Source organism: Nomascus leucogenys, chromosome 18, assembly GCF_006542625.1.
Source record: "Nomascus leucogenys isolate Asia chromosome 18, Asia_NLE_v1, whole genome shotgun sequence".
In the NCBI taxonomy this organism is placed as follows: domain Eukaryota; kingdom Metazoa; phylum Chordata; class Mammalia; order Primates; family Hylobatidae; genus Nomascus; species Nomascus leucogenys.
This window is the reverse complement of record NC_044398.1, coordinates 90,450,777-90,468,125: the sequence shown is the minus strand read 5'-3', so window position 1 is coordinate 90,468,125 and position 17,349 is coordinate 90,450,777. Positions and strand designations below refer to the sequence as shown.

The following is a 17,349-nucleotide window of genomic DNA, read 5'->3' as shown; positions in this document are numbered from 1 at the left end:
ACACTGCTGTTCCCCAGGTTCTAGGGGCTCCTTTTTGAAATGTTGTGATGAAATTAAAAAATTAAATCATTTTTACCTGGCTGGCTGTGTTGGCTCATGCCTGTAATTCCAGCACTTTAGGAGCAACTGAGGTGGGTGGGTCACCTGAGGTCAGGAGTTAGAGATCAGCCTAGCCAACATGGTGAAACCCTATAGCTTCTAAAAATACAAAAATTAGCCAAGTATGGTGGTGGGTACCTATAGTCCCAGCTACTTGGGAGGCTGAGGCAGGAGAATCACTTGAACCCGGGAGGTGGAGGTTGCAATGAGCCGAGATTGCACCACTGCACTCCAGCCTGGGTGACAGAGTGAGACCCTCTCACAAAAAACAAAAGAACAGAAAAACCCAGACATTTTTAGTTGAAGAGCAATCCACAACCTCAGAGAAGAAACTTCTCTGTTTTGTTCATCCCTCCATCCTCAGTGCCTAGCATGAGACCCATGCTATTTGCTGAATGGATAAATGTTGATTTAACTTCACGAATCAGCCGCATACATTTACACACGCCAGATTCTCAATTTATAAATATTTACCATCAGGACTTGATTTCAACTTTAATTAGCCCAACTGTTAAGGATACCTCCAAAGTGAGAAATCTAATCCATCACTTCACACCAGATGTAGCTTTGGCAGTTAAGTCTTTTATCTAGGTTTATAGTGAATGAGAATCAGACATTAAATGACTAGCATGTGATGTTTTGCGGTGAACTGATTGGAACCTAAAAAATAGGCCAAACGTGGGAAAATGAATTCAAGAATAAATCTTAGGAAATAAAACAAAGAGGGTAAACTTCCTCAAGCTGATAAGGCCCCACAAACTCTGGATTCTTTGGATGCTTAAAAAAAAGGTGGGGGTGGGGGGCGGTGCGGAGCCATGAGTGTGAGATAGTTTTTTAAAAATCCTTTTTTTTTTTTTTTTTGAGATGGAGTTTCGCTCTTGTTACCCAGGCTAGAGTGCAGTGGCACGATCCCTGTTCACTGCAACCTCTGCCTCCCAGCTTCAAGCGATTCTCCTGCTTCAGCCTCCAGAGTAGCTGTGATTACAGGTGCATGCCACCACACCCCGCTAATTTTTAAATTTTTAGTAGACGGGGTTTCACCATGTTGGCCAGGCTGGTCCTGAACTCCTGACCTCAGGTGATCCACCCACCTCGCCCTCCCAAAGGGCTGGTATTACAGGCGTGAGCCACCACACTCAGCCTAAAAATTTCATTTTAAATGGGAGGGCACTGTAACATGATTCTCACTGCCCTGTGGACAGGTTTGCTGCATTTGGAAAAAAATCTGACTATGAAATTACATATTCAAAGGTGTGTTTACTAACACTTAATTGGTGAGGTATGTTAAATTAAGTTGAGGCTCAAGCTGCCTCCTTACATATTTTATTTACTTATTTTTTTGAGACAGGGTCTTGCTCTGTTGCCCCAGGATGGAGTACAGTGGTGCAATCATAGCTCACTGAAGCCTTGGCTTCCGGGGCTCAAGCAATCCTCCCACCTCAGTCTTCTGAGTAGCTGAGACCACAGGTGCATACCATTATGCCTGGCTAGTTAAAAAAAAATTCTTTTTGGCAAAGACAGAGTCTCACTATGTTGCCTGGGCTGCTCTCGAACTCTCAGGCTCAAGCAATCCTCCTGCTTTGGCCTCCCAAAATGCTGGGATTACAGGTGTGAGCCACCATGCCCAGCCTTCTTTATACATTTTAATTTCAGCCAAAGGTTTCTCTGTATACACAGTGAACTGGATGTGTAAACAGAATAGAACATACTCTTGCCAATCTCTGGTTTTGGCCAATCACAGGCAGTCAACTGTTCAAATTGTGTTCAAATAAGGCAAATGCTGAGCTGTAACCAATCTGGCTGTTTTTGTACCTCACTTTCCACTTTCCTTTTTCTGTCCAGAAATCTCTCACCATTTGGCTGTGCTGGAGTCTTTCTGAGCCTCTATTCTGGTTCAGGGTCTCCCTGATTTACTAATCATTCTTTGCTCAACTAAACTGTGAACTTTGTTTAAGGTTTTTTCTTTTGAAACAGGTGTCTGCTTTAAAAAATAAACAAAGGATCAAATTTTATGACTAAATTCTGTAATAATTTTTCATCTACTTCAGTGATTACCATCCTTTTAAACCAGTAACACCTTTTGTTAAAATTAAAAGTAGCATGCATTCCTCATCTACCCTGAAAACTCTCAGACTGGCTGTAATCGTCTATCTTCCCGCATATTCTAGGAGCCAAGAGAATTTTGTCTAGCTTTACTTCCTATAGTTTGCATTTTGAACAGAGTTGATCATTATTTCCCTTTCAAATCTACACAGCTATATCAGCAGGCAGCAGGCATGTCCCCAAACCAGGCCCGCCTGTCCTGGAGATTCTCACGAACGCCCTCAAGAAGGACGCCAGCACCCCAGGGGTGAGAAGCATGTCTGTCTAGCTAATGGATAAAGCACATTTGCCTGCTGTGGGGTCCCCAAACGGTTCGGGATCATACAGAACAACAAACATGCCCTTAGTGAGTGCTCACTATGAGCCAGACATGGTGCTAAGTGACTTTCTTTCTTTTCTTTTTTTTTTTTTTTTTGAGAGGGAGTGTCACTCAGTTGCCCAGGCTAGAGTGCAGTGGCGTGATCTCAGCTCACTGCAACCTCTGCCTCCCGGGTTCAAGTGATTCTCGTGCCTCAGCCTCCCGAGTAGCTGGGATTACAGTCACTCACTATCACGCCCCGCTAATTTTTTGTATTTTTGGTAGAGATGGGGTTTCGCCATGTGGGCCAGGCTGGTCTCGAACTCCTGACCTCAGGTGATCCACCCGCCTTGGCCTCCCAAAGTGCTGGGATTACAGGTGTGAGCCGCCGCGCCTGGCCTGACTTGTCTTTTTGATTTTATATATGACTCTCCCTAAGGGATACACCAATTCGACAAGGTTGGGATGAGTACCCTCTTTTTACAAGTGGGAAAACTAAGGCGGAGAAATGTTTAGTGGCTTATCCCAAGCAACTTAAGAAGCCAAATCCTGTCTGTTCACCTGCCATGTTATAGGACCCCCTGCCCACCAGCCCAGACACTAATTCCCCCTGTACAAACCTCCAAGTTTTGCCTTATCTGCACAGTACTCATACTACTATTTACTCAATCATTTTATTTATTTATTTTTATTTTTTATTTTTTGAGTCAGAGTCTCGCTCTGTCGCCCGGATTGGAGTGCAGTGGTGCGATCTTAGCTCACTGTAACCTCTGCCTCCTGGGTTCAAGCCAATGTCCTGCCTTAGCCTCCCAAGTAGCTAGGACTATAAGTGTGCGCCATCACGCTTGGCTAGTTTTTGTATTTTTAGTAGAGATGGGGTTTCTCCATGTTGGCCAGGCTGGTCTCGAACTCCTGAGCTCAGGTGATAATTAAATCATTTTCTTTAAATTGATAAGCTAGTTCTATTTTTTCTAATACATGTGAAGCTGATCACCCAATTATTAGACATCTTACATGCACCATGGACCCTCTTGTCTGCACTCCATCCCCAAATCACATCCTGGTCTTCAGGGGAACATGTGCCTCACCCAGGCACGCCCTCCACTGAGGACCTTCAGGAGGCTGGTTCTGGGCAGACCCTTCTGTCAGTCAGGCAGTTGTCACAATGAGGTTGTCAGATGCATCCTAAACTTAGACACATACAGAATGTGGACAAGGTTCTGGGAAGAGCAAGAGCGTCACCCCGTAATGGGAACATTTCTCTAAGCCAAGAGTTGGAAAATTATCACCGGCAGGCCTACCACCTGTTTCTGTAAATAAAGTTTTATTGGAACACTGCACTGTCTGTGGCTGCTCTCTTGTTACGAAGGCAGAGTTGAGTAGTTGCTACAGAGACCATACAGACACAAAGCCCAAAATGTTTCCTATCTGACCCTTTACAGCAAAGTTCTATTGACCCCTCTAGGCGAAGCATTTCCCATACAAAAGTCAGCTTGTGGGCTGGGTGGCTCATGCCTGTAATCTTAGCACTTTGGGAGGCCAAGGTGAGCAGATCACTTGAGGTCAGGAGTTTGTGACCAGCCCGGCCAATACAGTGAAACTGTCTCTTCTAAAAATACAAAAATTAGCCGGACGTGGTGGCGTGTGCCTGTAATCCCAGCTACTTGGGAGGCTGAGTCAGGAGAATTGCTTGAACCTGGGAGTCAGAAGTTGCAGTGAGTCGAGGTGGCGCCACTGCACTCCAACCTGGGTGACACAGCGAGACTCTGTCCCCCACCCCCACCAAAAAAAAGTCAGTTCATGAAAACCAACTCACAAGTGATACGGATATTATCTGCTGATAAGTAGACTTGAATCACGCTTAATTCAATTCCATTAACTACTATTTACTTATTGGGGGGCTATTATATGACAGTCTCAGCTAGGGGCTGGCCTTACAGAGGTGAATAAGGCTGGGGTTCTGTTTCCAGGAGGAATCAGGATCTAAACAGTGATTGCAATACAGCCCAAAGGATGTCAGAGCAGGATTTGATGTTTTATCTTCCTATAAAGTAAATCCTGGGAACCTGACCTTTTGGTTCTTTAAAAGTTTGAATTTTTTTAAATTTATTTTTGAGACAGTCTTGCTCTGTTGCCCAGATTGGCATGCAGTGGCGTAATCTTGGCTCATTGCAACCTCCGCCTCCAGGGTTCATGCGATTCTTCTGCCTCAGCCTCCCAAGTACCTGGGACTACAGGTGCCTGCCACCATGCCCGGCTAATTTCTGTAGTTTAGTAGAGATGGGGTTTCACCATGTTGCCCAGGCTGGTCTTGAATTCCTGACTTCAAGTGATCCACCCACCTCGGCCTCCCAAAGTGCTGGGATTACAGGTGTGAGCCACTGCACCTGGCCAAAACTTTGAAACCTTAAAACTATAACCATGGACTAAGATTTATCTCCTCTGTCTCTCATTTTCTAAAAAGGCATAAATACTAGAAATGAAACTCTAATTCTGTGAAATGACTCATTAACTTTTGCAGGGAAGATCAACTTATTCGAATGTTTCATAATTGCCAAATTTGCTCTGGGCTAACACACAGTTCTAATCTCTCTGCTGAGAATGGAAAAAAAGAAAAGGTATCGAGACATCAAGGGAAACATGGTCAGTTAAAGAGCTAGCTTTTGTTTTTTAAGATTGAGTTTCTAAATTGGAATCCATATTAAATGGGTCATATATTAACTCTCTGCTGAAAGAGGCATAAAGGATGGAATCAATGTCCAGGTTCAACCAAGATTTCATTATCTACTATCTGTCTTTGCTATTCCAACTAGGTATCAGGTGAATTAAGGGGAAATCCAATTTCTACATCCCTTGGATGTGATGAAATTGATTATCCTCACACAGGTGAAACGAAGACAGAAAATAACAGGTGCTGCTTCACACCGATATATCTGTCCTGTCCTGATAACTGTTTATTTATACTGGCTATTGACAATGTTTTTGTATCATACAAAGAGGGCTTTTTACTGAGCTTCAAAAGTAGAAAAACGATGCATCTGTTTCTAGGGAAACCTGAGCTTGGAGGCTGGCAGGCTTCAGTTCACACAGCACACCCCTCCGCTCCCGGTGGTCCACCGCACAGTGACACCCTCCTCCTCGTTTACCTCATCCCATTTTTAAAAATTAATGCAACAATGAGAGATGATTGTTGATGCTCATTATTAAATCATTTATTCATCCCACACAATGATTCAGAATTATTCATCAAGCTTGCTGGAAGGAAGCTGGGTTTTACCTCCACGGCGGTTTGGGGAGAGATGTGCTCTTTAAAAGGATATTTTATAACAACACAATTATCATAATTAAAAGCTACCCTGATATTCTGATGAGCTTTTGACATATTTTTGAGTACTGGCATTTCAGCACAAGGAGATAAATGAGACTGAAACAGTAGTAGGGAATAATATTGCCATGGGGGGAAAAACCCAAAGGCAATATTAAATACCAGCTGCCATCGTCACCCCCAATTTTATCCCAGCCTGTAAGTTAACGAATTTTACAAAATATGACTTGAACTTCTGGCTTTCCAAAATGAGTTCCAATTATGTTGTTGTGACCTGAGCCGCCTTCTGCATAACTGAGTCATGGATGCGTTCAGCCAAGAGCGCCCACCTACCTGAGCTTCCAAGCCCAGCAAGTCTCTCTGCCTGCAGCAGAGAGCCTCCACATCCGACTCATATCTCCTTCTGATGTTGCCTAAGATTTGTTCTGTGTTTGGAAGGTCATTCAGCAAAGAGCCTGGTTTGGCAAGCCACGGAAACTGACAGGGAATTGCGGGAAGGGCTCTCATCTCTCTGGCCTTCTCTGTGAAACAGGTTTAGGTGAAGACCCTTAGGCCAGTGGCCAAGAAGAGGTGCCTTTGTATATCTGCAGGTGGTGCCTGGAGGAAGCAGTGGGAGGGGGTGCTTGGGAAGAGAGAGACAGACTGCTGAGTGACCTTGGAGAGCCAGCCTGGGGACCAGGGCAGAGAGAGGCACAAGTGGCTTCCCTAAGACCGAAGGCCACAGAGGCCACGTGTTGGGAACTTCATGGTCTGAACATGCTCTGTTGCCCAAGCTGGAGTGCAGTGGCATGATCTCGGCTCACTGCAATCTCCACCTCCCAGGTTCAAGCAATTCTCCTGCCTCAGCCTCCTGAGTAGCTGGGATTACAGGTGGGCACCACCAGGCCTGGCTAATTATTGCATTTTTCAGTAGAGACAGGGTTTCGCCCTGTTGGCCAGGCTGGTCTCGAACTCCTAACTTCAGGTGATCCACCTGCCTTGGCCTCCCAAAGTGCTAGGATTACAGGTGTCACCTACCACACCTGCCCCAAAGACTTTCATTCATTCATTCATTCCACAAATACTGATAAAACATTTATTATGAGCTAATATCTGAGCCAGGCCTCCCAACTGCCTAGCTGAATATAACCCTGTCCCTGCCCTCAGGGAGCTGACAGTTTAATGGGGATTCAGACAAGTCAACACTTGCAAATCCACTTGACAAGTGCTGGGATAAGAGAAGCTGAAGAACCTGGGGTGGGGAGGAGGGGAGAGCCTTATACAAAAGATGTCAAAGTTGAGTGGGAGGCGGGATGTGGTGTCTCACGCCTGTAACCCCAGCACTTTGGGATACCCAGGCGGGAGGGTCACTTGAGGCCAGGAATTTGGTATCAGCCTGGGCAACACAGTGAGACCTCCATCTCTGCAAAAAATAAAAAAATTAGCCAGGCATCGTGGCGCTCCCCTGGAGTCCCAGCTACTTAGGGGGTTGAGGTGGGAGGATCACTCGAGCCCAGGAATCTGGGGCTGCAGTGAGCTATGATCACATCACTGCACTCCAGCCTGAGTGACACAGTACGACTCCATCTCAAGAAAAAAAAAATGTTGAGGCTGGGCGCGGTGGCTCACACCTATAATTCCAGCACTTTGGGAGGCTGAGGCAGGCAGATCACTTCAGGTCAGTCAGGAGTTCGAGACCATCCTGGCCAACATGGTGAAACCCCATCTCTACTAAAAATGCAAAAATTAGCCAGGCGTGGTGGTGCATGCCTGTAATCCCAGTTACTTGGGAGGCTGAGGCAGGAGAATCACTCGAACTCGGGAGGTGGAGGAGGTGGTAGTGACCTGAGATCATGCCACTGCATTACAGCCTGGGCGACAGAGTGAGAATCTGTCTCAGAAAACAAAAAATTGTTGAGTGGGCCTAGGTAGGTGAACCAGAAGAGGCTGGAGGGGAAGGTAGATGTGACTGAGAAGGGCCCTGGACACTGCAGTGAAGAGCTGGGCTGGACCTGGGGGTGAAGGGAAGCCTCACGCTGTGTAGTCAGTTACACGCCCATCTTGCTGTTAGGTGCAGAATGAACTAGAATGGTTAAGAACAGAGTGGGGAGCACAGTGCTGAGCTGCTGCTAGGACCCAGATGAGACAGTGGACAGGCTACAGAGACATGAAGGAGGCAGAATTAAAGGGACATGAAATAACCAAGTGCCTTCGGCTAGCAAGCTCCTCTGGAGATGGAGCCATTGGATTCCAGCACCTAATGTCACTGAGAGTGGAATAAGGAAAGTAACCCCCCTGTTCTCTCATACCTACCAAGCAGCCTCCTGATTATAATTGGGCTTCCCATGTAGCTCTGCCTATGGGAAGAGAAAGCACTACTGGGGCAGACGCCAGGGCTGTGGTCTTGCTCTAAATTAATCAACTGCCATTCTGGTTGTAGCTATCAGTCTCTGGGAGCTGGGATAATTGGAGACACAGACCAGCTCTTGGTTTGCCAACAACTCTGGTTCCTGAGCTTGACGGGCTGCAGCTCTGACTGGGCAGGGGGCTGGGGCATTGTACATACGATGCCACCCTGTAGGGCCCTTGGTGGGTGGTCAACAGGCTTCTCCTAAGGGTGCCCTGTTAGAGTTCACACCTGTAACTTAAACTTTTTGGGGGGCCAAGGCAGGGGGATCATTTGAGTCCAGGAGTTTAAGCCCAGCCAGGTGCAACACAGTCAGACCCCATTTCTACAAATAATTAAAAAAATTAGCTGGGCATGGTGGTGTGTGCCTACAGTCCCAGTTTCTCAGAAGGTAGAGGTGGGAAGATTGTTTAAGCCTAGGAGGTTGAGGCTGCCGTGAGCCATGATCACGCCACTGCACTCCAGCCTGGGTGACAGAGCAAGACTCTCAATCAATCAATCAATAGAAAAAATTAGAACTGTGAGTCTTCTCAGTATCTGGGGGTGCTCTCTCCTACGATGGGAAAACCACAGAACTACATAACACTCAGGAATGTGGTCAACAAGAACAAAGAACTCAGGGCAGTCATGGGCTTTACATCATCTAACATTAGATCTGGCTGGCTGCGGTGGCTCACACCTGTAATCCCAGCACTTTGGGAGGCCAAGGTGGGTGGATCACCTGAGGTCAGAAGTTTCGAGACCAGCCTGCCCAACATGGTGAAACTAAACCTGGCCAAACTCTCTCAACTAAAAATACAAAAATTAGCTGGATATGATGACGGGCGCCTGTAATCCCAGGTACTCAGCAGGCTGAGGCAGAAAAATTGCTTTAACCCAGGAGACAGAGGTTGCAGTGAGCTGAGATCGTGCCACTGCACTCCAGCCTGGGTGACAAGAGCGGGACTCCGTCTCAAAACAAAAAAAACAAAACACGCACACACACACAAAAAAAACACCATTGGATATAAAAGGAATCACTTCACTGGCAATAAATGTTCTCTCTGGCTTTATTCTCTGTTACAGAATAGTCTCCATGGTGGTGCTCAAGCCGTCTTGACGCTTTGTTTCCTTGTCATCAAGACAGTTTTCTGCACCAACTCAAGCATGGCATGAAATTTCAAAGGCCTTAATAGAAGTTTTCTAACTTTATCTCCATGGAACAGCTGGAAAACGTCTCCAATTATGTGAGCTTATTGCAAGATGTCTTGAAAATACAGAAGGGTGGGCTGGGTGGGGTGGCTCACACCTGTAATCCCAGCACTGTAATCCCAGATGGGACTAAATCCGTTACTCTCTCCTGATTCTGGAGAAGAACTTAATCCACCTCACCAGAGGAAAACTGATCAGGCCCTGTGGCCTTGGGAAGCCAAGGTGGGCGAATCACTTGGGGTCAGGAGTTTGGAACCAGTCTGGCCAACATGGTGAAACCCCATCTCTACTAAAAGTACAAAAATTAGCTGGGCGTGGTGGTCAGCGTCTGTAATCCCAGCTACTTGGGAGGCTGAGGCATGAGAATCACTTGAACCTGGGAGGTGGAGGTTGCAGTGAGCTGAGATTTTGCCACTGCACTCCAGCCTGGGCAGCAGAACAAGACTTTGTCTCAAAAAAAAAAAAAAAAGTAAGCCCTGGTGAAAGGAAGAATGAGGACAAAGAGAAAAGACACAACAGTTGTCAAAACTGGAATTCGCCAAGTCACTGGTAACCCAGGGAATCAACCTAGAACAGACTGTTTCTCCTGAAAGGCCCATGGCAGGTGCTACCAGAAACATAAAGGAGGTGGGTGGGCTAGTGCCTTAGAGCGCTGTCAGAAATTGAGGTGTGACCTCCAGAAATGGAGCGTCTTCATTCTGTGTGTGCACATGTCTGTCACATGTATGACTGGCAGCAAAAGATGGGACTAAATCTGCTACTCTTTCCTGATTCTGGAGGAGAACTTAATCCACCTTGCCAGAGGAAAACTGATCAGGCCCCAGGAACTGTCCACTAAAGCCAAATCTCAGGATTTCCTGGGTCACAACTGACGAATACTGGAGGGCAGCTTGGCTCTTAAAAGATTGTCTGCCCTTGAGCAAGGTGCCTGCTTCCCAGAGAAGTGAAAGCAGATGTCTCTGGCATCTTGCCTTCTCCCAAGACACATGTAAGCCACATTCACACCCATCTGCACCACCCAGTCTCCTTCCCCCAGTAAACCCCTCCTGCCACTTCCAGAACCCCGATCTTCAACTGTGAGCAGCTACGGTGCACTGAGTACTTAGGCTGGGGGCTGTTCTCCATGTCTTGGAGGCCTTTCCCATTTAATCCTTGACACCATCCTGCAAGAAGGCTACTATTACTATTCCTGTTTTACAGACGAGGAAACTGAAGTGCAGGAGGATTAGGTAGCCAGCCATGCAGTCTGCAAGTCCAAGAACTGGGATCAGAATTCCTTGCCTAGTCCTCTCTCCCTTTTTGCCACATTGCAGAGAGACAGGAGAAGGATCTGGAAATGCCCCCTCTAGACTTGCCCTTCCTCCCTGAAACCCGTGGCCTGGGACCTCTACCTGCGTGGATGAACTTGTCTGCCAACTTCTTCCGAGCAGGCTTGCTGAGGTTGAAGTAGTCGTCGTCGTCCTCGTCGATGCTCTCCAGGAACAGCGGGATGTGCTGGAAGACGATGGCGTGCTGGCAGTGCTGCTGCCTCGCGATGCTCAGCTGCTCGTCCAGCCACTGGTCCTGCGCCTGCTTCAGGCTGGGGCACTTGGAGGCGTTCTCATAGAACTGGGAGTTGAGGACCAGGAACAGGACGCCCCCGACCCAGAAGCTGAAGTAGTCATCTCCCCAAGTCCGGCAGAACTCCTCGACGGTCTCGGCCGTGGGGGCGTTGCCGATGTCGTGGTTGCCGCTGACGAGGACCAGTGGGATTGCCCTGTCCACCGTCCTGAGCACTCGCTTCAGGTCCTCCGTCTGCTCAGTCCGCCACGGCTTCCCTGGAAGAGTGAGGGTCACGTCCTGAGAAAGCCAGGGGCTTATTCACTTGAAATAACTAACTTAAGTACTTACTAACATAAAATTTAAAAAAAGAGTAATCTGGAAATCCACTTGACCTAGCACATGGAAACTGCAAAATGCAGTCACATGCTAAAAGCAAACCAACAAGTCCGATGGAGGCCTCTGCCCATCATCCCCCAGGACACCTTAGAAATTCCATGACTACACGGCCCCCTGCCCTATGTTGCTGAGTGATGGCGTGAAGTCAATCCTGAGATTAAATATTAGTGGACTGGGTACAGCGGCTCACACCTGTAATACCAACACTTGGGGAGGCTGAGGTGGGAGGGATCACTTGAGCCCACGAATTCTGAGACAAACCTGGGCACTACAGTGAGACCCTGTCTTCATAAAAAAGGAAATTAGGCTGGGCGTGGTGGCTCATGCCTGTAATCCCAGCACTTAGGGAGGCCGAGGCGCGTGGATCACCTGAGGTCAGAAGTTCGAGACCAGCCTGGACAACATGGCGAAACCCCATCTCTACTAAAAATACAAAAATTAGCTGTGCATGGGCACAGGCACCTGTAATCCCAGCTACTTGGCAGGCTGAGGCAGGAAAATCGCTTGAACTCGGGAGGCGGAGGTTGCAGTGAGCCAAGACCACGCCATTGCACTCCAGCCTGGGCAACAAGAGCGAATCTCTGCCTTAGCCTCCCAAAGTGCTGGGATTACAGGCGTGAGCCACCGTGCCCGGCAGAACATGCACTCTTTAAATTTGAATACCAAGTTCCTCATATTTCTACTCAATCAAACTCATTAATGGTGTGGTTCAAATTTTCTGTGTTATTATCCTTTTCTTTCGGCCTGTTGATGTGTATTTGTTTCTGAGAGACTTGGTTAAGTTGTCGCTGTAACTGTGGATTGATCTGTCTCTTTTTGTAATTCTGCCAAGGTTCATGTCATTTACTTTTAGTTACATTGTAAGATGTCTAAGAGTTCAGAATTTCAATATCTCACTGAGATAGTTTTATAGTTAACCCTAATGAAATAAATAAATATCAAGATGAGAAACAGGCGATCTATATTAATGCTGTGAGAAGATCTTTAATATATAGTAAGTTAATAATGTAAGGCACAGAGGAATAAAATCACATACAAATTTTTAAAAGCCTCACATATATTCATGTATTATGGATAAAATGTCTCCCAAGATTCAAAGAAAACTGTTAACTCTGGTTAAATCCAGGAAACAGAAGCAGAGAGGGAGGGAGTCTTACATTTGGTTTAAAACCCTTTATATTAGGTTGGTGCAAAAGTAATTGCAGTTTTTGCCACTGAAACTAACGGCAAAAATTGCAGTTACTTTTGCACCAACCTAAATACTACTTTGCCTCTCTCCCTTCCTTCCTTCCTTTCCTTTCTCCCTTTCCCCAAGCTTACGTATAATTTTCACTGAAAAAAAAAAAAAAAAAGAACTCAAAGGTTTTGACTCCATGGTTCTTGGGCTTAAAGAAGATTGAGGAAGCCAGCCAGGTGGCTGGAATGAATGTTTGGACTGGGAGCCCCAGGGCCAGCCTGGATCAACTCAGACCAGCCATGAGGCCAACGTGGACTGCAGACAAACCCCAGCACCCCTGGAAGAGAGGACTCTCGGTCCCTGGAGCAGGCATGACCTGCTTCTACCTGAGGCTGAGCAGATTGGGCTTCAGACCCCAACTCCTGCTGCAGGCGTTAGCCAGCCTTTCCCGAGCCCATTCCACTGGTGTCCAGAGATGAGAGGTGGCTGCACAGCCTCAAGCCCAGTGGAGGAAGCCTTAGGGAGAAGCAGGTTCTGCCTGCACCAGAAACCAGGGGGCCTCTCTCTCAGGGGTGCTGGGGGTTTGTTCACCTGCTGTCTGCATCGAAGGTGCCATTGATTGACATTGCTTCTTTAGCCAAACCCGGACTGCAGGCATCTGTGCTGACTTACATGATCCTCTCTAAGACTCCATTAGCTGGTTCTTTTCCCACGCCAGTTTAAGAAAGACAAGTCCTTTGTGGCTTTGAACACAACAAACTCTCTCAAAGGCACTCCTTGTGGTCCAAGGCTGATTCATTACCACTTTCCTCACTGGATTTTTCTCAAAGACCTCAAAGCCACCCCTCTCACTTCTTCTTCTTTCTGTTCACACTGACTTGGGGAGTTTGGGATATTCAATCACTGACAATACTTCCTGGCACTTCCTACAGGCCAGGCACTGTTCTCAGAGCTGTGTGTGCACCGACCCGCACAACACAGCCTCAGCCTCTGGACACCCAGGGGAGGAGTAGGGATTTGAACTTGGTGGTCTAGCTCAGGGTGCTGTCTACAGTGTCCTGGTCACAAACTAAGGTCCTTGCTCTCAGGGTGACTTCTGCTGGCTGCCCTGAGACACAGGAGGAGGACTTTATAATACACTGGGGTGCAGAGCATCTCCTGTTCTTGATTTTCAAAGGCATTAAGCATGGTCCCTCACATGCTAACTGAGGCAGGTATGGAAAAATGTCCGAATCCCTAATGACCATAAACAGAAAAGTTAAGAAGGGGCAGTTCAAAAGAAAGGTTGACTTGGGAAGGAAACCTTGTCTAGGAAGCAACCAACAAGGAAGAGCTGGGAATTACCCACAGTAATGTGACCTGTGTTTCCAAACAAAGAGGGATGCTGCTTTTGGGGAAACCACCAATATCCCTCAGTAAACTGTTAAAAAAAAAAATGCAGCTCATCTTCCCTAAATTTCCTTCAGCAAAAATGAGCCTCTTGGCACGGCGTACTGATTCATGCCTATAATCCTAGCACTTTGGGAGGCCTAGGCGGGCAGATCACCTGAGGTCAAGAGTTCAACACCAACCTGGCCAACATGATGAAACCCCAACTCTGCTAAAAAGAGAAAAATTAGCCAGGCATGGTAGCATACACCTGTTGTCCCAGCTACTCGGGAGGCTGAGGCAGGAGAATCGCTTGAACCCAGGAGGTGGAGGTTGCAGCGAGCTGAGACCATGCCACTGCACTCCAGCCTGGTCAACAGAGTGAGATTCTGTCTCAAAAAAATTATTTATTTATTTATTGTTGGAAAAAAAAAAGATGAGCCTCTTTCTTGTGTAGCTTTTCCAACACTTTCTATACCTCTTGCATGGAGTCACAAGTGCTGAGGTGGAGTGAGTGTGCCCTGGCGTTGGTCTCTTGCCCCTTACAAGTTGCGTGGCCTTAGGTAAGTCCCTTGGTTCCTCTGAGTCTTGGTTTCATCGTGTATGAAATGGGGATGATAATTCCCATACCTCAGGAATGGCTGTAAGAATTCCTACTAAGATAATGATGTCTAGAGTCTGGTACAAACAAGAATGCAAAGCTGTCAGCTGTCTGCTTTCCACATCCCATCCCCCTAAGTGTAATAAATTCTTCCATTTTTATCAGTGACCCACTGTGTGTGCATAACAACCAGTAAATCATTTCGGAAGGAATGAAAATCTTCCCCAGGGACAGAAATAGTTTTTAGTTAAGAATGTAGAAATAAAAGAGTAAATCCTAGATTACAAAAAGCCAAGTTGAATGCAAACATTTGCATGATCTTTAACAAGCTCTCATTTGCATATATCAGAATCTCTGTAGGGTTACATACAATATTAACAACAACTTAGTATTAACAAAGATCATAGCACAACTTAGCAGAGCTTCCTGAAAAATAGTCCCATTGTGGCCGGGTGCAGTGGCTCACGCCTGTACTCCCAGGACTTTGGGAGGCTGAGGCAGGAGGATCATTTGAAGTCAGGAGTTTGAGACCAGCCTGGCTAACGTGGCAAAAACCCCATCTCTACTAAAAATACAAAAATTAGATGGGCATGGTGGCGTGGGCTTGTAATCCCAGCTACTCAGGAGGCTGAGACAGGAGAATTGCTTGAACCCGGTAGGCGGAGGTTGCAGTGAGCCAATATCGCACTACTGCATTCCAGCCTGGGTGACAAGAGCAAAACTCTATCTCAAAAAAGTCCCACTGTATATGAGAACCCAAAGTCCAAAGCCAACCTCACCAGCTTCATGAACAGAAAAAACAGAAACCTGCCCAAGGACACACAGCTTCAATGAGTTTCCTGTCTCACGCAGGGTTCTGTGTTCACAAAAAGAATGTATATAAAGGACGGGAAGAAAGGCAGGGAAACAAGGGGAAAGACTCTGAAAAATGGCAAGAAATGACTCAGAAGAGGGGCAGAGAAGGATTTTTCTGGGGTCTCTAAGGTGGATAAGAGGTATCTGCTGAAAAGTGGGTGCCAAGAGTACAGGGACCCCAATGTCAGCACACACCTGACCCCCATGGAGAGGAGCCCTGGGTGGGAATGGCGAGAGCAGTGTAGAAAGCTGCAGTGTTTAAAACACTTAAAAATTTTTGAATGCAATTGGTCAAAATAAAACTCGGAGGTAAAAAGCATTATAACGATAATTACAAAATTCTTATTTGTATCAGTGGTACTGTGAGAGGTATGATTTATTTTTGTCCATATTCATTAAGGCAGACATTAGTATCTTGGTTGTTTTCCAAATAGCCTTAAAATACATTGTCTAATAAAATTTCTTTGTGAGTTAGGAAGAGAAATAAACATCCTTAACTGGATAAAGGACATCTGTAAACGAGTAGAGCTATGATCATAGGTAATGGTGAAAGACTGACTGCCTTCCTCCAAGATCAGGAACAAGACAAGGAAGCCTGCTCTCACACTCTCACTGAACATCATACTAGATATCCTAGTCAGTGCAATAGGCAGGCAGGCAGGCAGTCAGGGAAGGAAGGGAAGGAAAGAAAGGAAGGGAAAGAAGGAAGGAAGAGAAGGAAAGGGAGGGGAAAGAAGGGAAGGAAGGAAGGAAAGAAGCAAGGAAGGAAGGAAGGAAAGGGAAGGAAGAGAAGGAAGGAAGGGAAGGAAGGAAAGGACATACAGATTAGAAAGAAAGAAATCAGTCTATTCTCAGAAGACAAGACTGTCTCCACAGAAAATCCCAAATAATCTACAAAAAACAAAATAAAACAACAAAACATCGAAGACTCCTAGCACTAATAACACAAATTAGCTTGGATGCAAAGTAAGTATATAAAAATCGGTAGTATTTCTACATCCTAACATAATATAAAAATTAGAGGTTTAACAAGAAGGATTTAAGAGATATTTCGGAGGTAGAACTGACAGGAATCCTCATTGTACTGGTTACAGGAAGGACTCAAAATTAATTTCCAGACATCTGAGCAACTGGCAGGCTGGTCATGTTGTTTACTGTCAGGAAAAAGACTAGGAGAGAAATAAGTTACAGGTAGAAATCGAAAGGTCATTTTGAATATAAAATCTGATGTATTGTTACAGGCAAAAAAAAGGCGGGGTGGGGGGACAGACAAATTGGACCTCATGAAAATGTAAAACATGTTGTGCATCAAAAGACTCTATCAACAGAGAAAAAAAGTGCAAACCACAGAATGGGAGAAAATATTCTCAAATTAAGTATCTGATAGGGAATGAATATCACAGTATATGGAGAACTCCTAAAACTTAACAACCACTAAAACAATCTAACTCAAAAGTTGGCAAAGGATTGAATAGACATTTCTCCAAAGAGGATATATAAATGGCCAAAAAGGACATTAAAAAGGTACCCAACATGACTACTTATTAGAGAAATGCAAATCAAAACCACAATGAGATACCACTTCATACACATGAGAATAGTTACTATCAAAGAGACAGAAAATATCAGGTATTGGTGAGGATGTGGAGAAATTGGAAACCTCGTGCATTGTTGATGGGAATGAAAAATGGTGTAGCCACTGTGGAAAACAGTATCATTGCTCCCCCCAAAATAAACATAGGATTACCAGATAATCCAACAATTCTGTATCTGAGTCTCCAAAATAACTGAAAGCAGGGTCTCAAAGAGATGTTTGTACACCTATGTTCACAGTAGCATTATTCACAATAGCTTAAACATGGAAGCAACCCAAATATCCACTGACAGACGAATGGATAAGTGCACTGTGGTATATCCATACAACAGAATATTATTCAACCATAATAAAGAAGGGAATTCTGACATGCTACAACATGGATGAACCTTTAGGATATATGCTAAGTGAAAT

The 17,349-nt window shown here is 45.8% G+C and overlaps 1 protein-coding gene across 5 annotated transcripts in view; it reads right to left on the bottom strand.

Annotated features, from left to right (window-relative positions):
• The window catches only part of CPPED1 (calcineurin like phosphoesterase domain containing 1), a 132,674-nt gene that overhangs the window by 23,624 nt on the left and 91,701 nt on the right, over positions 1–17,349 (bottom strand). For 4 of the 5 annotated variants that reach the window (XM_003269299.4, XM_030798368.1, XM_030798369.1 and 1 more), the window contains exon 3: positions 10,794–11,219. The exons of the other annotated variant lie outside the window; for it this stretch is intronic. In XM_003269299.4, the coding sequence (XP_003269347.1) occupies positions 10,794–11,219 (426 nt within the window). The remainder of the gene's footprint in view (positions 1–10,793; positions 11,220–17,349) is intronic. 5 annotated transcript variants of the gene reach the window in all.